At 40.0% G+C, this 24,198-nt stretch overlaps 1 protein-coding gene across 1 annotated transcript; it reads right to left on the minus strand.

Annotated features, from left to right (window-relative positions):
- Window positions 1-1,984: 1,984 nt before the first annotated feature.
- Window positions 1,985-23,985, minus strand: AMTN (amelotin). Its single transcript, XM_089663855.1, has 9 exons — window positions 23,756-23,985; window positions 21,429-21,539; window positions 17,464-17,520; window positions 12,447-12,524; window positions 10,287-10,349; window positions 9,777-9,842; window positions 9,156-9,191; window positions 4,031-4,063; window positions 1,985-2,535 (listed from the first exon to the last, which is right to left on the minus strand). The coding sequence occupies exons 2-9, from the start codon at window positions 21,528-21,530 to the stop codon at window positions 2,014-2,016; spliced, it is 957 nt and encodes a 318-aa protein (XP_089519981.1). The 5' UTR covers window positions 21,531-21,539; window positions 23,756-23,985; the 3' UTR covers window positions 1,985-2,013.
- Window positions 23,986-24,198: the final 213 nt, after the last annotated feature.

The raw sequence follows: 24,198 nt of genomic DNA on the forward strand, positions 1-24,198 counted from the left end.
CTCTGACCAACTTCTGTACTACGCCCACAGTCTCTGACCAACTCCTGTACTGCTCCTACAGTCTCTCACCAACTCCTGTACTACTCCTGCAGTCTCTAACCCTCTCCTGTACTACTCCTGTAGTCTTTGACCATCTCCTGTACTACTGCAGTCTCTGACCCTCTCGCTTACTACACCTGCAGTCTGTGATCCTCTCCTCTACTACACCTGCAGTCTCTGACCCTCTCGTGTACTACACCTGCAGTCTCTGACCCTCTCGTGTACTACACCTGCAGTCTCTGACCCTCTCCTGTACTACCCCTGCAGTCTCTGATCTTCTCCTGTACTACACCTGCAGTCTCCGACCAACTCCTGTACTACGCCTGCAGTCTCCGATCAACTCCTGTACTACACCTGCAGTCTCCGATCAACTCCTGTACTACACCTTCAGTCTCTGAGCCTCTTTTGTACTACGTCTACAGTCTCTGACCAACTCCTGTACTACGCCTGTAGTCTCTGACCCTCCCCTGTACTAACTGCAGTAACCTCTGTCAACCAATCAGTGAATGTGGACCAGTTCTTTATGTTTATATTATTAAAGTTTTTTTTAGATAAGTCTATGTGTGTGTTTGTTTTTTGGGATGGAGAGAGCCCAAGAAAATCTCAGACTCTATTTAACCACACCCCCTTTAAACCATGCCCAATATTTAGAGTAATGTAAGCCACACCCATTTTTGGCTCAGCGTGCTATGCATGCCACCATCTTTTTCACACTGAGCCCTGCCCAAAAACGAATGCCTTACCCCTAATTAGCATAGCGCTCCGCCTACACTGGCTTTCTGGACATAAAGAAAAAAAGTGTCCCTAAAATTTTTCATGAAATGTTGGCAACTATGCTAGTTCTGTCCTTACTTTTAAGAATTTGCCAGCCAAACAATCCCAAAAGACACACTCTAGGAATTACACTTTAGAAAATCCCATCCCACATCATCAGGATCTCAGATGAAGACCAGACATTTCAGAATTTACCTGAAATAATGCCTTTTGCTACCTGCTGGGTTATCTAAAAGATTATTTCTATTTAAAATATTTCTATTAACAAACCAAACAATAATACTCAATAACAAATTACTGTGATCATTTTTTAAATATGGACCAATAATGAATCAATGCCTCTGATCTGGCCCCTAATTTTTTATTTTCGAATAGGTAAAAGGCAAGGGGTTATCGAAGCTCACATCTCTCATCTAAAACAACTTGACTATAATAAATGAACCTCCAAAAATGGTAATACTTTGCCACCAAAAGGGGAACTTCTTCAGGAGTAAAATAACATTTTAGGAAGGATTTTTTCCCCTGCAGAAGCAAATTGGTTCATTCTTTGCTGGAATTTTTTGCCCTCCTCTGGATTAACTGTGGGTATAGGATTATAACTTTTTCAATGGTTGAACTAGATGGACTTTTGTCTTTTTTTAGCCAGACTAACTATGTAACATAAGTAAAAAAAAATATCAATCGATTTGGAGTGCACTATACAGATGTACATGTGTAGCAGGGACATTCTCATTGACAGGTTGCTTGTTTCAGCTTTTGTGCATGTGATAACATAGATCTTGTGTGTGACAAATGATAGCCAAGCCATCCTAACAGGTCACCTTTAATAAAATATTTCAAAACATTAACTCTGTCATTTTTTGTGAAAATTCACAAATTCAGTGATTTTTTGCTAGCTACAACAACTTGGGATTTACACACCTCTACCACACTGCTTAACCTGGAATAATATTCTAACGCTTCAGATAGCATTGATGCTGATTTATAGTTCAATCAGCATCCTTAGAGAGGTGTCACAGTAAACTGCATTGTTGAACCAGGAAATAGGTGTGTTATCTGCTTATATAGCACTATGGCACAGATAGGCATGTTGCAAGATTGTCTAGAGAGAAATACAGGTAAAACAGTAAACATGAGGGTGAATGAGGCTTAGTTTATATATACTTTTATTTATTTTTTTATTATGTACAATTAACAGATCTAGGCAACAGCTTCATCATTTTGGTTTTCATCAAACATATTTGGGAAAAGGAAATAATCTGGTGCCATAACAGATACTTGGTCATCTCCTCTTGTCAGACCTTGGTATTCTTCATGATCAGCCATGTAAGAGGTACATAAAATCCAGTTTTCAGTTACTGGACTTGGATTCTCTGGCATGTCTCCTCTAACGATTTCTGATGGCACAGTGGATTCAGCATATGCTGTAGTCTTCTGAAGACCAATAGGAGGTGAATAGGTTGGCTTTATAATTCCAGCTCCAGGGGAATCATCTCTACCCCACTGAGGTTGCACAACACTTGGCAGATCACTGGCTACTAACACTGTTTCATTAGCCTGAATGGTGATGTTTATTCCTTGCTGGCCTATAGGATTCAAAGCTGGTTGGATGGCTACATGGCCAGCATCAGTGCCACTAATGCTGACTCCAGAATGGTGTATAGCCATTACATTTCCTTGCAGTCCAGGGTCGACAGGCATCATGAGGACTCCTGCCACAAGCTGGAAAAAAAATCCCATCAATTATCATCAGGAAATCTATAATTCTAACTCTTAGCAACACTTTTTTTGTTTTGGATAATCTAGAAAATGGTTAGAACCCCTATTAATGATTTGCTACTGCTTCTGCTGTCCCGATTAGAATGTCAGAAGGATGGGAGGATAATTTTTTTCTGTGGCATGTATATATCACCACAAACTTACCAGCCAGCCTGCAAAAGAACCAAATTGACTCTAACAATTTACATTAAAAACAGAGGGTTTTGTTTGCATGCATTTGCAAATATATGTGTAAGCTGCAGTGCCCACGGTAAAGGGACTTTACTATATACTGCGGTCCTAACTCTATAACTTTCAGAGCCTCCATAGTAGGAGCACATATAACATTGGATATGGTAAAGGCGGGTGTGCCTGGAGGGAGCCTACCCCTCCTTAGAGGCACAGAGACGAATTTGACCCATCAATAGCACAATAGCAGGGAAGCCATCCTGTGCATCCCTGCACGCTTCTCAGGTGCAGGGATGCACTGTTTTTAATATAAACTGTTAGACAGGGTGAATTTGATTGTTTTGCAGGCTGGCTGGTAAGTTTGCTGGGAAATCTTTTGTTTGTTTGAGATGTGCGTTGCCCTTTCACGTGCACATTGCTGTACAGGCTAGTAATAGATTGGGGGTAGTGATTTTATAGACTGATTTTACTGTTGTGGGTTTAGTAACACTTTAAATGAAATGTCATTTTGTGACACTTTATTAAAGTTAGAAAAAAAGGTAAACAGTGCCTTGTGTTGTAACAAAGCAAAGCACCTCCCCTACACAATGGACACCAGTCTGTAGGCCTTTTAGCATATATGATGGTGTGAACCAGCTCTTGGTGCAGTAAATAAGTACAAAGCATCCTTGTCAGTATACATATCTATTGGTCACAGTTATACAGTATATACACTGGGTGGATATTATCAAAACTGGAGCAAACAGAATTTGGAGCAGCTGTGCATGGCAACCAATCAGCTTCTATCTTCAGCTTGTCCAGGTAAACTTTGAAAAGGAATGATAGAAGCTGACTCTCTCTGCTCCTGTTTTAAGAAATTTCCCTCATTGTATTCATAGACATGACAGAAGCAGATTTGCAACTATTTAAATTCATTCAGCAACATTATTATTGGGCACACACAACCTGAGCAGAATGTGAAATTCAAGAATAACTTAAACCAAGACATTTTCTTAGTGTTGGATAGAGAAGGGAATGAACCTATTTTTCTTTTTGTCTATATACTGTTGGAAAATGTCTCTTTATGTCCTGTACTGGCACACAACAGGAAGTGTGAGAAGATCTCCACAACAGAGGGAATATCTCATCTCAGAAACGTGTTACCTTGTTAGGTTTGTGTAATAATTCCTAAATCCTACTGTTTGTAGATTGTAAAACATTATAATTCCAGATACCATCAAGTACATTATTAAACCACATGCATTACATTGTAAATATCCAAGCTACTTACACCTTCTTCAGAATCTGAACCTGACAGCAAACCCTGAATAAATTTAAAAAAAGGTTAATTATTGCAACCATAATAACTAAGATATTACATTTTTAGTTTGTGCAAGTGTTACTTAAATATTTAAATAAATTGGGCTGAGGAAGAAACAGGGGCAGTAAATCTCTGGCCCATATGACATGAAATATTCTAACAGGAAATAGGACAGTTAAAATAAAAAATGGAGGCCATACCATGGCCTTAGCACTTCATGAAAATGAGAAAAGAATCATAAATAAATGGAAAATAAAGCTAACTGGGTGCCCTTATGTTTATCATGTTTTGGTGGACTTAAAAACAAATTTAAACTGATGAGGAACACTGCCCAGCTCCTGTGTAAGCATCTGTAGATGTATATGTAGGAATATAGAGGTTTCTGCCACCCCCACCCAGAGTTTCCCACTACTTCCCAATCTCTACCCCTACCTTCCTATGTCCTCACTCCATGCCTTACCACTCCTTTGCCACTGGAGTTCCCCCATCCTACATTCCTTTTCTCTCCAACTCAAAATAACATCTCGCCTCTAGCAACCCTACTGAGCCCCCTACATTACCACAAATCCCTGACCCCCCCAGGTCTCGAAGACCTGGTAGGAGGAAACACTGAGGGACTAATTCTTAACCCTCATGGTATAGACATTCTTCACCAATCCAAAACCCCAAAGTTATTGCAAAGTCTATACCTATACCCTTATGTTCCTGTTACTGCCACTTTCTGTAGTATGTTATTCATTGTATTGATATGTAATTTTGTTAAAAATATTTCAATAAAAATACATTGCAAAATAAAAAAAATGTACGCTAGAGGTATCCCTTGTGTAAATAGTGCTCAATTTCCTCTGTCGAAACGGGAATACTGCTTCTGGTTTATGACAGTTATATGTAGTCACAGTAATTGTGAGACATTATAAGGTGTGACAGTTAATAAAGTGTATTTATTTAGTGACATTACTCAGTATGATATAGCCATTGTTAAGAGCAGACTTGTCAACACTGGTGCTACCAGCAGTGGAAGACAGTAGTGTGCAGAGCACTGAGCTATAGGAAAAGCAGTGACAGAACAAATGCACAGAATCCTGGGCCAGGCAGGGACTGGGTTTAAAAAAAATAGGGCACACAAAATTCTGCATTTGTCACACACATAGCCATGCATCACACCCACACTGTTTCCCATACTACAGGCCCAAACAACCTGTTGCTTTGCCTTTCTGAACAGGGAAAGTGCTCTGTGAAAATAAGTGCTATGCTAAAAGAAAACCCAAGTGAACCCAAGAAAACCCAGCTGGCTATAAGACCTGCCTTAAAGTAGAACTAAAGGCATTTTTGTTTTATTTTGGATGGAGTAAGGGAGGGTTATAACCCCTGTAACGTTTTTTTTAACCATTTTGTCCCATTGGAGAGATTTACCTTCACTTCCTGTCCCATAGCCAAACAGGAAATGAGATAAAATCTCTGCAAATTAAAGGAATCTCTTTGGGACTCCAAGGTCACAAGAAATTATGTCCCATTGGAAGATTTCCACCCTATTACTTTTCTGGGGACAACCCAAAATTTGAGATTTTCTTTTACTTTCACTTTCAATGATAATGGTAACAGGGCAAATTAGAGAGGGTGAATTTCCCTAAGGAGGGCACAAACAGCAATAAAAAATGGCAGATGTTCTAATCCTTCTCCACTCTATCCAAAACAAAGGAAAAATGTTTTGCCTTTAGTTATACTTTAAGGAGGGATTATGTGAAAATGGATGTACCAGTGATTCATAGTGGGGTCTTAAACAAATAATGAATCCTCTGTGCACTAAGCACAAGCATACCTGACACACTATACCAGGAGACCCCGAGTCCCCCAGAATTCCACCACATTTAAGGCATATTACCCTTCACACCTGTCATGGTGGGTGCTGTCAGGGCAGGGCTGTGGAACGGACAGGTAGGCCTAGTGGCAGGGTAAGGCACTGGCTGACGACAACCACCACCAACAGACCGAAGTCCCTCAGGGCGCGGAGTCTAAGTCCCAGGCTGCCCTTCACCAGGGCCCCTGATGGTGGGGATGGACTTGACGCAGCCAGGAACCAGGTCGCGGCCCCCGAGACACCCCGGCTGCGGTAATGGCCGCCGCCAATGGCGTGTAGCTGGTGAGAATGACAATAGCGTAGTCAGGCAAGCCGAGTCGACAACAACAGGACAAAACAGTACAGAACAGTAGACAGAGAATCACAGGTCACGGGCCGGGTTCAGCAACGGAAGGTCAGATCGAAGGAAAACACAGAGAATGGTCTTAGTCACAAGCCGAGTCAGAATACCAGAAGAGTCACGAGCATATACACAGAGCTGTAGCAAGACCAAGACACAAGACACAAGTGCAAAGAGCATGTGCAGATCACAGGCTTATATGTACTCAGCCACACCCCTCTGGGGGATGGACCTCAGAGGCCTGAAGGCATAAAAGCTTCCCACCATGCACAGCAGAAATCCAAGATGGATGCCAGCACATGGAGTAACATAACCTCTGGGAAAAGGTAGGACCTTGACAGGTGCTTAATGTTACCACCTTCTTGAACGGTAATCCCTGTCATACCAGGCAGAATGCTGCCCAGTCAATAACCCTCAAGATTAGGCAGGGATACATGTTTCTCATCTTGGACACAAATTGGAAATCAGTTAACACTTGATCTTAGCCAAAAGTCAGAGGTGCCTCTTTTTGTGGGCTCCAAAAGATCAAATAATAAAAACAGAAACATGAATTTATAGTTTAAAAATGTTTTCAAACAAAATCCTCCTTTATATTCCCCTTGGCCAGCTGTACATCCAGAACAACTGGTTTACAGGACTGATACAGTCTAATGCTGCAGATCCATATTTTCCAACCTGCGATGTTTGTGTGTTGGAGGTGAGATCTCACTTAGAAAACACCAATCTGTGTGCTGAAGGTAGGATATCTCTGGGGAAAGACCAATGCATGTGCTAAAAGTGAGATCTAACAGAAGAAAGACCAATCTGTGTGCTGTAGGTAGGATCTCACGGGGATAGACCAATCTGTGTGCTGGAGGTACTGTTCCCGCTAGAGCATGTTCTGTGCAGCCAAATACAAGACTGGAAGTGGAATCCCCACTGATAAAGTGAAAGTATAGCTTACACATTTTATATATATATATATATATATATATATATATATATATATATATATATATATATATATATAACACTCACCAGCCACTTTATTAGGTACACCTTGCTAGTGCCAAGAAAATATCCCCCACACCATTACACCACCACCACCACCAGCCTGAACCGTTGTTACAAGGTAGAATAGATCCATGCTACCATGTTGTTTACACCAAATTATGACCTTATCATCTGAATTTTGCAGTAACCAGTCTGCCCATTCTCCTTTGACCTCTGACATCAACAAGGCATTTTCATCCACACAACTGCAGCTCACTGGATATTTTCTCTTTTTCGGGCCATTCTCTGTAAACCCTAGAGATGGTTGTGCATGAAAATTCCAGTAGATCAGCAGTTTTTTAAATACTCAGACCAGCCTGTCTGGCATCAACAACCATGCCATTTTCAAAGTCACCTAAATCCCCTTTCTTCCCCATTCTGATGTTCAGTTTGGATTTCAGCAAATCATCTTCACCACGTCTAGATGCCTAAACACATTGAGTTGCTGCCATGTTACTGACTGATTAGAAATTTGTGTTACCAAGCAATTGAACAGGTGGACCTAATAAAGTGGCCAGTGAGTGTATGAGTGTATATTGTGAGGCATGAGCTGGCAGGACTGTGAACTTTGTATACAGTATGTGTTGCTGACCTTCTCATTTACACATGGTGAGAGGATCCAGAGTTTATGACTGATATGGAGAAAACAAACCTTTTTATTTCTCGACTCTTAATAAGTCCTGTTCTGCATCCTTCACTCTGGAGGCTTTGTAGAGCTTCAGGTGTGATAAAGCCTCCAATTTTAGGTCCACATCTTACCTTGTAGCCAGACCTTGTTATTGGTTTCAGCGGTGCACATGACTTTATATATATGAGCTGACTGATGCTCAGGGCTCTTTCTCTTGCTCACTCTGCTGTTGAAGCCTGCTGCTATGTGAAAGGCTGAGAGCTGACAGAGCACTAAACAAAAGTACATGTACTCCCTGTTTGCTTTTGAGAATCAATCAGTTTACACTGTGTTAGCCAGGAGCTGATCTACTTAGAGGCTTGCAGATGTTTGTTTTATGCTATTGACTTGTTGCACAAAGCCCTCCTGTACTGAAACTGTGTTTTGTTTCTTGCCTTGCTAATGAAAAGTGCAGAACAAATCTGCTTGTCCCTGTCTCGTGCATGGTTTACCACTGTGAATACCAGTCGAGCCTACACCCTTTTATATATATGTATACACACGCACACACACTTAAAACAATTAATATATTTAACAGTGTTTCTATGCAAGAAGGTAAAAATCCTTCAATGTGCAGCTCTGACAACCCCCCCCCCCCAGCTCCCCTTATAGTTACCTGAGCCCGATCTTGATCCATCGACTATCTGGCTCACTTTCTTCTAATTGGCTCAGAAACAGCAGAGGGAGCCATTGGCTCCCAATGCTGTCAATCACAGCCAGTGAGAAGGGAGCGAGGGCAGGGCTGAGCCACACTCTATGTCTATGGATACACAAAGCCAGCTCTGGAGTGAGCACGCAGGAATGCCCCATAGCAAGTGGCTTTCTGCAGGAGCACTCAGTGGGGGATGGGGGGATCCAGGAGTGTCGGTAGGGGACCACAGAAGAGGAGGATCAGGGATGCTCTGTGCAAAATCATTGCACAGAGCAGGTAAGTACGATATGTTTGTATTTTTCTTTTTCTTTTTTACCTTTAGTATCACTTTATTATCTGGAATGGCTATAAAAATCCAAATTCAAATAATAATTACAAAGATACCTATTGCAGCTATCACAATAGCAACAAAGCTATCCTTAAAAAATAACATATGATCATATAGAAAACCTTATTAAGGATGAGGAACTTAAAGAATATATCTACTGTCACTACAGTGCAATTAAAAGAAATAGACTTTTACAAATAATAACAGTGGTATCTTACCTGCTTTCCTACTTGTGTAAATACAACAGGAAGCATCTACATTTCAGAAAGAAAGGTCAAATGTCAATTAAATGTATATTTCTTGATTAACACAAATTTTATTTTCCACTAAATCTGCACCCCACTTTGGAAGTTTATTTAACATTAGATGAAAAAGGTGCATTGATAAAAGATTTTGTGTCCAGTACTAAAAGTACCATAAAAATATCTGTCCACCGAAATCGAGTGGAATTCAGTTTTGGAAGATGTTGAGTGCTAAACCTCTTGACAATTTATTAGGGAGATGTCTACACTTGAGTTCCAGAGTCTCTACACATGCTGTGGCATGTATGAGGGGTTCCCACTCTCCTTGTTGGATTCTCCATTTATTCCACATTATGTACAATTCAACAGGAGGAGCTGGACCATTCTAAACACCAAGACAGGTCAGGAACAGCAATTCAAAATAAAGCAATGAGTTCTAGTTGCTTAAGTATCCAAGTCAAGGCTGATAGCTTTACTGGGCTTCAACTTTAGCTGAATTATATTTTAAGTGGACTGAACCTGTATTCAGGAAGAATCTATACATGCAAATAAATGCAGGGCAAGTACCTAATATAGACCATTGTATGTTTAACTTACTTGTGTGTTCGGAGATCCAACAGTCAAAGGTAGTATGTTTCCATATATTGAATATGCTGGTGAAAGCTATAAAGAGAAAGTAACAAAATTTAAATAATTTCAAACCACTAAATCATTAGATTAGCAGAATGTGGCTGTTGCCAGTCATCCAGACATTACTATCTATCTATCTATCTATCTATCTATCTATCTATCTATCCATCTCTACGATATGTACAGTGAAATTAGACTGCTAGGAAAGTGACATTATACTGCAAATTCCTCTGGGAGTTTCATCTAACAATGAATTTCACATGGAAAGCCCTGTTTGGCAGGATAGTATGCAACAGTTGCAAGTTTACAGAAGTGTGAAGAGAGGAAAAAAATACATTCTAGCACAAATGAAAACCCTGTGTGTCCTTTACCTCTTCTAACACAGTGGCAGGGCACAGCACTGTCACAATATGTACTATATATACTGCATATCTCTCCAAGAACATGAATACGTTTTCCGCTAGTCTATAGTTTTACCTGTCTCTGTGAAATTCTAGGGTGCATGAGATGGTTCCCAAATACGAGGTAATTAGATAGTACCTAGTCCAAATACAAAATAAGAGAGAATTAATGCTTTAAAATCTTCAAAGGAAAACTCAAACTACAATTTTGGTGTTATTAAAAATCACCTTTCCATTTCAGCCAGCAGCCAGCTAGAATTTTCTAAATCAATACATTTCAAACCATGGCAACGATAATCAAAGTGTAGGGGGGTATCCTATAATTGTATCTCTCCTTTTATTGTACTGTAATTGGCTCACTTCTGTTAAAGCCTGATTAGAGCTTTGGGTCAAATTATAGGCATCCCCAGCAATATCTTTCATAAGACATCTAATCTACTACCGGACATATCAGTCTGGATGTCACACCCCTTCCTCTAACTCAATCTATCCAAAAACGACTTCATGATATTTCCTCTCCCACATGCCTCTTCCCCTGATTACTCTGTCAAGATTGAAGGTACAACTATCAACCTGTCCCCGCATGCCAAGGTGGTAGGTGTAATCCTGGACTCTGAACTATCCTTTCGGTCCCACATCCAATCACTGTCCAAAGCTTGCCGCCTCAAACTTCACAACATCTCCAAAATTCACTCCTTCCTAACCAATTACACCACAAAGCTCCTAGTACACTCTCAGGTCAACTCTCCCCTTAACTACTGGAACTCCCTTCTCATGCTTTTACATATGCTACCCCCTCCTCAGTCCATCATGAATGCTGCTTCCAGACTCATCCACCTTTCCAACCATTCAGCATCTGCTATTCCTCTCTGCCATTCCCTCCACTGGCTTCAGTTGTCCCAACTAATTCAGTTAAAAATACTAACAACAACTTACAAAACCATCCATAACTCGGCTCCCAGCTACATCACTACCCTAATGTCAAAATACCATCCAACTCGTTCTCTTCATTCCTTCCAAGACCTCCTGCTCTCTAGCTCCCTTGTCACCTCCTTGCATGTTCGCTTGCGAGACTTCTCCTGAGTCTCTCCCATCCTATGGAATTCCCTACCCCAATTTGTCCAACTGTCTCCTACTCTGTCTACATTTAGACTATCCCTGAAAACCCATCTCTTCAGGCAAGCCTTTCCTGTCCCCACCTAATATCTGTTCTTTATTTTCTCCATCAGCTCATCCCCCACAGTTATTACCTTTTGTATCAATTGACCCTCTCTTTTAGATTGTAAACTTTAATGAGCAGGGCCCTCTGTTTCCTTATGTATTGAATTGTATTGTAATTGTACTGTCTGCCCTTGCGTTGCAAAGCACTGTGCAAACTATTGGCACTATATAAATCCTGTATAATAATAAATAATAAGATACTTGTATTATAGTACACTTATGGAGGAGGGATGTTAGGCAATGCAGTGTTTCTTATTACTACTAGGATGGATCAAGTGATTGTAGCAGGCAGTCCTGAATGGAATGGAAATATTTGGATACCGGTATTTACACTTTTGCAGTCAAATTTGAGCAAACCACACTATATCTTTGCTGTGTCCCAATTCACACTGCATGCTTAAAAAAATGTTTAAAAATGATTTGCTACCTTTCAAATGTTTATCAAGAATAGGCCTTGTACCTAACTGGAAGCATTTCTAAACAGTGTCCCAATAGAAAGGATTAGGGCAAGCTGAGTCTCCCCTCATTAGCATACAATGCAAGAAGCTCAACTTCTAAGTTCTTAACTGTTTGTTAGGACAGGGAGTGTTCAGTTTACTACTGAAGATTTGCCAGCACAGTACAAACAGACTTCTCAGCCCCCCTTATAAACAAAGAGAACTGCACATGATTTTTCAGTGCTGGAGTTACTTTTTTTTAGGTTATGTTATGTGAATGAGAGCATGTTACAAATTTACAGTAGGTTTTATCCAAATCCGGCTGCAAAAATGGAAAAATACTTTTTGACTTAAATCATAAAAGATAAAAGCAGATACAAAAATATTGCCATAAAAATGCTTATCAATTTGTAAATACCATTTTGTAAATGCTTTTTAGTAGTCTGAATAGCTTTTAAAGCATGCACGTGAATGATCTGAGTCTCATACTGTTATACAATCTAATAAATAAATCAATACATCTAGTGGAGCATCCCTGTTAAATTTGCAATATGGTTTCTAGTGGTTACGCTAATTACCTGATATGGCTGTAGTCCTACCAGCTGAGATAACTGATTTTGCAAAAGTTGACTTGGGGTCATCACAAACCGATTCACCTGCTTACGAGACATATGTTTTAATTTAACATGAACAAGATAAAGCATCCCTGACTTAAGGTGGCTCAATACTCAACACTTGTTTGACTAGCCTTCAGGATGTTAGTACAGAACAGTTAGTGCAAATGGCATTTGTAAGGAAGATTCAGGCTGGCTCCCACCCTCTTCAGACTTGCACAGGCTTTGAGTCAGTCAGTGTGATGGACAACCCCATTAAATAATTATGAGACACTGGAAACAGAAGAAAATGACTAATCTATTCCTGGTGTAATTCTGTATTTGCATTCTAGACTTTGGGTTTTGGGGCTTCTGGGCTCTTTGGAAGGTATATAAGGAGTTATTCAGGCACCTCTGTTTATCTGAACTTACATACTAATGTCTCTTATGGTGGCCATATAAGCTTTATAAAAGGAACATTTTCTTTTCCGATCACTGTTTCCTGATCAGTTCCTTCAGTTGAAAGACACAATTGTAAGTTATCGACTGCGTTTCTGTTTTCACCATGTATTCCCTTAATTTGATTGAAAGAAATACAATCAAATTAATGAGCAAAGCTGTCTCAGTGCTGCCAAATAATTTTCGACCCTAGCCGATCAACTCATTTTTATTGAATCTGATCTAAATTCTAAGGACAAGTTCACATGGGCAAGCAGGCATAGTAAAAGCAAGTCTTTGAACCATATTTCTACCACCCCTACCACCCACCTAAACAAAGACTTTTAGCCACTCAGGGTTGTAGACATGCCATGACCTTGGCAACAATTAACTCCTCATGTTCGACAGGCATCACCAGTGCCATGTGCAACCTATTCAAGTGCATGGGGCCATGCCATAACTGCAGCGGTGTAGCCTTTTCAGCAAGGGCTGCCACACACATCTGAAGCCACCCTAATTTCACTGGAAGGGATGTTAAAGTGGAACTTTATTGATAAATATTGTTCTTTAACAAGGAGCAAACATTATATTGCCAAAAGTATTGGGACACCTGCCTCTACATGCAAACATGAACTTTAATGGAATCCCAGTCTTAGTCCGTAGAGTTCAATGTTGAGTTGGCCCACTCTTTGCAGTTATAATAGTTTCAACTCTTCTGGGAAGACTGTTCACAAGGTTTAGAAGTGTGTCTATGGGAATGTTTGACCATTCTAGAAGCGCATTTGTGAGGCACCAATGTCGAAAGAGAAGGCCTGACTCGCAGTCTCTGCTCTAATTCATCGCAAAGATGTTCTATCGCAGCGGTTCTCAATCTGTGGGTCGCGACCCCATTGGGGGTCGAACGACCCTTTCACAGGGGTCGCCTAAGACCATTGGAAAACAGATATCTCCAATGGTCTTAGGAACCAAGACACTCCTCCTCTATCCGTCTCCAGGTGGGTCCGCCCACATGCAGATACGCCCACATACGAGTACCTGGTGTGATGACATCATCGTGCAACCCCATCACATACACCCCGTACAAATACAGATGTATGTGACAGGGCTGGTGCCATAATGTACTTATGTGGACCAGTCACACATGTGTAAAAGAGCAGCTACTGTGTAGAAAGCAGCTGCTGTGTTGAAAGCAGTTACTCTGTTAAAAGCAGCTACTGTGTCGAAAGCAGCAGTATTGGAGGTAAAACGACACTTCATGAATTATAATTACTGAGTAAATGTAAAATCATGTACTGTAAAATCATCAACTACTGCAAAAAAAAATATCTGTACCATGGGAACTTAATCTGGATGCTGATCAGTCTTTTTAAATTCAGCTGTGGTTGATGGGATGTGAGTATGTGAATACGAAAATAATTTTATGGTTGGGGGTCACCAAAACATGAGGAACTGTATTAAAGGGTTGTGGCATTAGGAAGGTTGAGAACCACTGTTCTATCAGATTGAGGTCAGGAATCTGTGCAGGCCATTCAAGTTCCTCCACCCTAAACTCGCTCATCCATGTCCTTATGGACCCTGCATTGTGCGCTGGTGTGCAATCATGTTGGAACAGGAAGGGGTCACCCCCAAACTGTTCCCACAAAGTTGGAAGCATGAAATTGTACAAAATGTCTTGGCGTGCTGATGCCTTAAAAGTTCCCTTCACTGGAACTAAGGGGCCAAGCCCAACCCCTGTAAAACAACCCCACACCATAATCCATCCACCACCAAACTTTACACTTGACACAATGCAGTCAGGCAAGTACCTTTCTCCTGGCAACCACCAAACCCAGACATGTTCATTAGATTGAGACGTGTGATTCGTCACTCCAGAGAACACGTCTCCATTGCTCTAGAGTCCAGAGTGGAGTGCTTTACACCATTGCATCCGACTCTTTGTATTGCACCTGGTGCTGTAAGGCTTGGATGCAGCTGCTCGGCCATGGAAACCCATTCAATGAAGCTCTCTATGCACTGTTGTTGTGCTAATCTGAAGGACACACAAAGTTTTGGAGGTCTTTAGCTATTGACTCTGCAGACAGTTGGTGACTTCTGCACACTGTGCACATCAGCATGCGTTGACTCCATTCTGTCACTCTACGTGGCCTACCACTTCATGGCTGAGTTGCTGATGTTCCCAGTTGCTTCCACTTTTTTATAATACCACTAACAGTTGACGGTGGAATATTTAGTAGCAAGGAAATTTCATGGCTGGACTTATTGCACAGGTGGCAATCTATCACGGTGCCACACCTGAATTCACTGAGCTCCTGAGAGCGACCCATTCTTTCACAAATGTTTGTAGAAGCAGTCTGCATGCCTAGGTGCTTGATTATATACACCTGTGGCCATGGAAGTGATTGGAACACTTAAATCCAATGATTTGGAGGGGTGTCCCAATACTTTTGGCAATCTAGCGTACATTCCACATTAATAATTCTGCTCCCAAAGTTACTGTGTGCTGTAAATTGCCCAGGGCCCTGAGCAGCACAAAATCTTTAGGCTGTCAGCAGATCAGCCCTGAAAAATAGAGAACAACCAAACATGTGCAGAACAGGGTGAGACAGTGTATTACATTGTAGGCACCTATTTTTAATGTATTGTTAATATTATTATACAGGATGTATATAGGGCCAAGAGTTTGTGCAAAACTATACAATGTTTTACATAGCTACAGTCATGGCCGAAATTGTTGGCACCCTTGATATTTCTCCAGGAAATCATGTATTTCTCACGAAACGTATTGCATTAACACATGTTTTGCTATACACATGTTTATTCCCTTTGTGTGTATTGGGACAAAACAAAAAAAGGGAGGAAAGAAAGCAAATTCGACATAATGTCACACAAACCTCCAAAAATGGGCTGGACAAAAGTATTGGCACCCTTTCACAACTGCGGATAAATAAGAATGTTACAAGCATGTGATGCTCCTGTAAACTCACCTGGGGCAAGTAACAGGTGTGGGCAATATAGAAATCACACCTGAAAGCAGATAAAAAGGAGAGACGTTCACTTAACCTTTACATTGTGTGTCTGTCTGTGCCACACTAAGCATGGACAACAGAAAGAGGAGACGAGAACTGTCTGAGGACCTGAGAACCAAAATTGTGGCAAAATATCAACAATCTCAAGGTTACAAGTCCATCTCCAGAGAACTAGATTTGCCTTTGTCCACAGTGCGCAACATTATCAAGAAGTTTGCAACCCATGGCACTGTAGCTAATCTCCCTGGTCGTGGACGGATGAGGAAAATTGATGAAAGATTGCAACGCAGAATAGTCCGGATGGTGGATAAGCAGCCCCAAACATGTTCCAAAGACATTCAAGCTGTCCTGCAGGCTCAGGGAGCATCAGTGTCAGCGCGAACTATCCGTCGACATTTAAATGAAATGAAACGCTATGGCAGGAGACCCAGGAGGACCCCACTGCTGACACAGAGACATAAAAAAGCAAGACTACAGTTTGCCAAAATGTACTTGAGTAAGCCAAAAGCCTTCTGGGAAAACGTCTTGTGGACAGATGAGACCAAGATAGAGCTTTTCGGTAAAGCACATCATTCTACTGTTTACCGAAAACGGAATGAGGCCTACAAAGAACAAAACACAGTACCTACGGTAAAATATGGTGGAGGTTCAATGATGTTTTGGGGTTGTTTTGCTGCCTCTGGCACTGGGTGCCTTGACTGTGTGCAAGGCATCATGAAATCTGAGGATTACCAAAGGATTTTGGGTCGCACTGTAGGGCCCAGTGTCAGAAAGCTGGGTTTGCGTCCAAGATCCTGGGTCTTCCAGCAGGACAATGACCCCAAACATACGTCAAAAAGCACTCAGAAATGGATGGCAAAGAAGCGCTGGAGAGTTCTGAAGTGGCCAGCAATGAGCCCAGATCTAAATCCCATTGAACACCTGTGGAGAGATCTTAAAATTGCTGTTGGGAAAAGGTGTCCTTCCAATAAGAGAGACCTGGAGCTGTTTGCAAAGGAAGAGTGGTCCAAAATTCCGGGTGAGAGGTGTCAGAAGCTTATTGATGGTTATAGGAAGCGACTGATTTCAGTTATGTTTTCCAAAGGGTGTGCAACCAAATATTAAGTTAAGGGTGCCAATACTTTTGTCCAGCCCATTTTTGGGGTTTTGTGTGACATTATGTCATATTTGCTTTTCTGCCTCTGTTTTATATTTGTTCCAATACATACAAAGGGAATAAACATGTGTATAGCAAAACATGTGTTAATGCAATACCTTTTTTGTGTGAAATACTTGATTTTCAGGAAAAATATCAAGGGTGCCAACAATTTCGGCCATGACTGTATACTTGCAAAAGGGGCCAATCTGAGGTGATCTAGCTGGACTTAAGTTTCTGACTAAAGTTTCACTTTAAGCCTATTCAATTGTTTGCTGATTTGATAGTTTTAATTGAATAGCACATTGCTCAGAAAATAAAATCAAAGCATGTATGCATACCATTAAACAGGACGGTGAGTTCCAGATTGGGTATTTTGTTATATAAATAAAGTCTGATTTACCTCAGAGTGCTGTGGAAGCCTCCCAAGAGGATTATACATCTGCATGAGAGGCAGCAACTGAAAAAATTATCAGAAATCAGTCCTTTGTACTTCACATACAATTTGATTTGCACAAAAATATTTTAGTTATTCATTAATTACGCAAAATACGTAGATTCCAAACTTCAGACTAGTGCAACATGAACGTTTTCTGTACATGCAAGGTACGTGTTATATTTGCTGCATAAGGTGCATAGTTCCATATGCACCATCCCCCATAGAGCAACAGATGTTGGCAAGTGTGGGCAATATCACTTCATCTGACAAATCTGCCATGGAATCTTTCTGAAAATTGTGTTTAAAAATTAGTGTCCTTCAATCAGCAAATGTAACAGTCAGCACTTTATCAAACTGGCCCATAACGGCTGCTTAAACAGTTTGGTAATACAAAGTATTACACCCCCAGCATTTTTTAGTTTAACACATTGAGCACATTCACTAATAAACTATTTATTGAAATTCTTACTCCCTGCACTTGCAGTTTACAACTTTCAATTCTGCTATTACTCTCTCAGTACTGCTTGCCTGAACTTCTGTTCTCCACGGGAGTTAGTTAACAGTGGACAGTGCAGTCTCTGGCCTTCTGTTAGCTTGGAGAAGGAGGAAGAGTAGGTGGGTTGGGAGGGGGCTTGGCATCCTAGGCTACAGGGCTATGTGTTTATACTGATGCATGAAGTGCAGGGAAACTCAAGTCTAGTCCCTGCATGCAAGGGTGGCTCCATAGAATGCTGCAAGAGAAAGGAGCCATCCTGAAACTGGAAACCTGGGTCATGGCACCAGCCTAATATGAAACATAGGCACAGAGTTAAAGGGAAAGAAGCTACATACTCAATAAAAGATGAAATCAACTGCTAAAATGTTTAAAAACTGAGAGTTTAATATAACTTTAATGGTATTAAAAATGAGATTTCCATTCCAATCTGTCACTGCTATGATCTTCCAAAACTGCCTGTAAATGGACACTTTTTCCTAGTACATGTACTGTAAACCTAAACTAAACAACTATTAGTTGCGTATCAACTGCCATTTTTTAAAATAACCCTTTCACTTTTTTTCATCACTTGCATATTAGCACTGCTGGTCCTCCCAGTATCTTTGCAGCCACTTCTTGTCTACATGTATGCCCTCCAGAAAACATTTCTCAGGACATGGTTTTTGATGGTGACCGGAACATGCATATGCACTGTGCTTTGGCACTGCCATTTGTAATTTCCAAAAACTTTCCAAAGTAAGTATGAAAAATAATCAATTAAGTAAATAATTTTTCATATTTTAACTTAATATTTAAATTTAAATCCAAAGTTTCTTATCTGAGCTAAAACACAGAGAACCCTTGGTGAATGTTACCCTTTACCCTCTAGTGGAGGAATGTTGTAACTGTAAGCATACTATATTCATGGAGCTTCTGTTATGTGTTATAGCTACAGAAAAATGGGTCATCCCTTATCAGGCACTGTACATAATTGGAGAAATACTTTTACAGTAGGACCCTCCTACGCTGTAACCTCAGTTTTCCTGGTTAACTTCCTTGCTCTTGTATTTCCACAACTATATGACATTTTATTGACCTTTGAAGGATGAAAGAGGATAGAAAACTCTTTTAGAACAGATGTACGAGGTTAAAAGCATGTCCTAAAATAGAGACCATAGGGCCTGCAGGAGAACAGTTTCTATGGAGAGGTAAATATATCATACTAAGATAAGTAACAACTTCCATGAAGCGAATCAAAAAATGGTAAACCCTCTTTATGGCTAGGTTCACACCTATGCAGTTTGTGTTTGATCCGTTTCTGCATTGCGTTTTCCGTTCTGCACATGCATTTTTGCCATGTTTTTTATGCGTTTGCAATTTTACTTGTTGCTAGGTAGATTTAAAATGCAAAAAAAACGCAACTTTTTTTGTTCGAAAAAAGTCCCTGACCCTTTCTAAAAAACGCACTGTGTAAAAATGCAGATGTCAACGTGTCCCATAGGAAATCATGTTAAATGGACTGTACTGTGTTTCTGCAAAACGCTGCAGAAAACGCTTAGGTGTGAACCTAGGGTAACTACTAATATGGTATTTAGCCTTCCACTTAAGTCAAATGCAATAAATATATATATATATATATATATATATATATATATATATATATATACGGTATGTGTATATATATATATATTTTTTTTTTTTTTTCCACCTCACACCCTGATGGCAAAAAAATAGAAGTAATGGACCAAAAGGCCAACACAGCACCCAGTAATTTCCATTGTAATGTTGAACTGAAATGGATTTCAGTTTCCCATTCCCACATGATACACTTGGGAGCAAAGTTATACATTCCTTATAGTATTTTATAGAAGTGGTCTCCAACATTTGTTCCAGGGGCTCGTTATGGCCCTTTGCTTGCCTGTATCTAGCCCTTGGGGCACTATTCCACCAACTGACACCAATGATGGGGCATCATTCCCCCTACTGACACCATCAATGGGATATTATTCTTCTCAAGGATATCAACAATGTGGCACTATTCCTACTATTACAACCAATGATGGGGAACTGATCCCAGGGTACTTTCTACTCTCACTGGCCAAAGTCTGAAGTGCTGTAAACTGGCCCTTTACTTAGAAAGGTTGGAGACCCCTGTTTTATAGGGTAGATCTTTCAGACATACTACTGAACAGTTGCAGATCTAGATGAGTGAAGGAGTCCATGCTGTCAGAATACAATAGCACAGTGGGGAGGATTCCTCCATCCACTTTGCTTGTGGGGATGGGAGAGTCCCTTCTGTTTTTTTTTATCAGCTGCCACCTGATTGAAAAATACTGATCCATGTATGGCAAGCCTTAGGATGCCTGTAGTAAGTAAACCTTGTTACTCTACACATGTAGGTATCCGTACATAAGTCAGCATTATAAGAATCATTTCATGGCTTTTGTTTTAGTTTAACTTTAAACTGATGAGTAGTAACGTTTTTACACCACGTAATTACAATTTCAAGTATCCTAATTTTCTGCTCTTTCAGACATGCTTTTGCTTTTAAGCTTAATTTCTTTAGAAAATGTGGAGGTTTTCGGTTAGAAACTTTCTGGAAGTGTTAGTTTTCATTAAGCTTGTAAAAAATATGATAAAATAAGAAACTACATATTCAGTTGTTTCCGACAGCTCCCGACACTCTGATGAGTAAAGCAGGCTAATCTCTATTCCAGAGAAAAGATGTAACAAAACCACTATGGATGCAAAAAAATGCCATATAATGATGAATAGAGTACAGCCATTAGTAAGGGTCTTAAATATGTGTAAAGCTAGTTTAACAATTCTTTTATTACAATAGCATGTGAAGATATTTTATAGCTATTTTTAGATACATCTTGCGGTCTGGAAAGTAGTTTTAAAGGTAAATTTCACCAAAGGTTGATAAGTCATTGCTAAGTGGAATATGGTATCAGTTTATACAAACGAGCATCACAATGAACCAAAGCTAGCAATCAGAATTCAGATCTATACTATGCTACCATAGCTACCTGAAATATGTTTGGTTTTTAGCAGGGGCGGACTGACAACTCATGGGGCCCCCGGGCAATAGGGGATTATGGGGCCCCTGTGCCCTTGCCGAAACTCAAAAAACCCTATGAAAAAGGTGCCAGGGGCATCTCATGGGGCCCCCTACTGACCCCGGGCCCTCGGGCAGTGCCCGAGTTTCCACATGGTCAGTCCGCCCCTGGTTTTTAGAGAATAATTCACTGTTACACTGTGCTTCCTTAATAAGTAAACTAGAATGTGCTAATGTAAAATTTTTCAGCATATCAAAAAAGGCATTTTTCGTTAAAAAAATGCACCTGTGGGCTATAAATAATTCAGAAACAAAAATATATTTTTGTTTTCCACACATGTGTACACACACACTCACTTTATATACATATAGTTAACAAAACATGTTACTTACTGGAAATCCAGAACTAGTTTTGATTAAACAATGCAGCAAAATCATTGTGATCATCATCCTGGTCCCTGTCTGAAAGCAATAACTGAACACTGCCATAGTCATTACAAGCCACTGCAAAACACAATCACATACAAAATATTATTTTTAGTCTTTGGAATTATTTTAAAACTCTTAAATGCTGTTGTCTGAAACATTCTTTAAATAAACTGTTATTAATCAGCTTATCTTTTGATTATATTGAATGTGTTAAAATAACTTTATGATAAGCTTACCTTTATGTGTTCTGTTTTTAAGCGCTGTCTATGGATAACAGATTTTCTGATTGAGCAAAAGTATGAAAACCCTTAAAATAAATGGTAATATATTGTTCAAAATACTGCCAGCCAATCAGCGTTTAGCAGCAAGTATGATGTAATGTGGCTCCAAATTAGGCCAACATTTCATTAAGTTTCGTAATAGTCATCTTGACGGTTGCGTGTGTCTATTAAATAAAAGGTCCTGCATAGTACAATGATGTCATTTAGTTTCTTGGTACACAAGCTTATCTAACACCCTAATTTTTATATAATTACAGCAAAATCTGAGGAGACCACAAATAAGCAACTGCTAAAAGACTTCCAGTGAGCCATAAATTATTTCAACATTGAATTGCAACTTGAAATTCTCTTTGTCCATTCTGCTGGAAACCAAACAAATCTAATTCAGTTCTTATTTTTTGATAGTGGTAAGACCTATGACATACAAATGGAAGCCAGTTTTCCATGTATGTACTGTGTATCCTGAGCAGTGGCAGATGAACTGATTATGTTTATATGATATAAAATATTAAAGTATAACTAAAGGTAAAATTTTTTTTAGTTTTAGATAAAGTAGAAACGGATTAGAACCCCTGTCAATTTTTATTGCTGTCTCTGCCCCCGTTAGGGAGATTTACCCCTCTCTATTTGTCCTGTTTACTATTATCATCGAAAGTGAAAATAAAAGAAATCTCAAATTTTGGGTTGTCCCCCGAAAAGTGATAGAGGGATCATTTTCCAATGGGGACACTATTCTGGTGACCTGGGGGTAACCAAGGAATTCCTTTACTTTGCAGGGATTTTCTCTTGTTACCTCGTGTCCCCTGTTTTGGCTATGGGACAGGAACTGAAGGTAAATCTCCCCAATGGAACACAGATGGCAAAAAATTAACTTACAGGGTTTAAACCCATCCCTTACTCTAGCCAAAATGGAAAAAAAAGTTTTGCCTATAGTTCTTCTTTAATTATATACTGTAGGTCCTATTCTGGTAGCAACTGAAATTGTTGGATGGGTTAATTGAGGATGTCGTATGGATATGGAGGCTGACTGATCAAATTTTAGATTGATGCAGATGGAGCTAATGGGTTAACTGAAGAGGTCAGGTGCAGGCATAGCATAAATACCTGGTCTTAGTCTAGTGGAATCTTAAAGCAGAAATAAACCCTCCAATCCATTTCAGCCAAGGAAGCGGTCATCTTATCCTCGGTTTAACATGCAACTGCCATGGTGCTGAATATGTGATCAGTTATGCCACCAGCTCTTTTATGGTTTGACAGTTCAGTTAAGAGCACAAACTTATGTTACAGTTAGCAATCCCAGCATGCTGGGAATGTAACTCTTTTTTTTTAAACTGTTAAATCAATGGGTTTAGTTCCACTTTAAGTGCTGAAAATATTTCATTGGCCTCTATATAAATGTGTTAAGCTGTCTTTGGCTTGAACTTCCTTTAGAATCAATATGTTCCTCTTATCTCCTATTAGATTTGTTTAACAGCAGAAAAAAAACAGGTCTCCTGTCTTGCCAAAGGGGGTGAGCTGTGTAAATTCCAGAGCTGGTGGCACAGACATACAAACCCTCAGGAAAAACATCTCCCATATGTGGCTAAATGGTTAGCACTTCCGCCTGGCAGTACTGGGGTCGTTGGTTCAAATCCCAGCCATGGCACCACCTGCCTGGAGTTTGCATGTTCTCCCTGTGACTTCGTGGGTTTCCTGTGGGTACTCCGGTTTCCTCCCACACTCCAAAGACATACTGCTAGGTTAATTGGCTCCTGTCTAAATTGGCCCTAGTATGTGTATGTATGAATGGGAGTTAGGGACTTTAGATTGTACACCCCTTGAGGATTAGGGACTGATGTGAATGTACAATATATGTATGTAAAGTTCTGTGTAAATTGACGGTGCTATATAAGTACCTGAAATAAATAAATAATATGTAATTAATTTGTGTATTTAGTGGTTTGCATGGATATCAGCTTTAATCAAAGCAAATACTGACCAAATACATGAGGTGGCTTCTTACGTGCAGACCTGTTATGTTGGGTTTTGTTGACTCCCTGGAAATGATCAGGCTGACACAAGGTTGACATTGATGAGTTGATTGACATGGCCAGGAATGCACTGACAAGTTGACTGAAGCTATCAAGCAGATACTTTTTGGTTGGTTGAATCTGTCAGGAACATGCTGATTATGGATTCATGAAGCAAGATGCAGTATAAATAAGCACTCTACAATCATGATTGGCAGATTGCATATAGCTTGCCGATTATGTGTGACAGATGGTGACATGCTAGGCAAGTACATTGGGTAGATACTGAATTGCTGAAACTTTCTTAGAAAAAAGTCAGGTAGTGGAGGACATTCAGAGAAATTGCAAAGGCAGATTAGTAGAATTTTTTAAAAGCACAACAATAAAAGGCATAGAGTGAACTGTGTTTTTCGACACTTTTGGGCACTTTGTGAGTGGGCAAGT

This window comes from Staurois parvus, unplaced genomic scaffold, assembly GCF_062004578.1.
Source record: "Staurois parvus isolate SC_StPar_1 unplaced genomic scaffold, SC_StPar_1.0 ptg000044l, whole genome shotgun sequence".
Classification (NCBI taxonomy): Eukaryota; Metazoa; Chordata; class Amphibia; order Anura; family Ranidae; genus Staurois; species Staurois parvus.

Coding starts and splice junctions, on each gene's coding strand:
- AMTN (XM_089663855.1), bottom strand. CDS start 21,530: ATGACTATGGCAGTGTTCAGTTATTGCTTTCAGACAGGGACCAGGATG. Junction 17,521..21,428: donor AAACTAGTTCTGGATTTCCA/GTAAGTAACATG, acceptor TAATTTTTTCAG/TTGCTGCCTCTCATGCAGAT. Junction 4,064..9,155: donor TTACACAAGTAGGAAAGCAG/GTAAGATACCAC, acceptor AAATTTATTCAG/GGTTTGCTGTCAGGTTCAGA.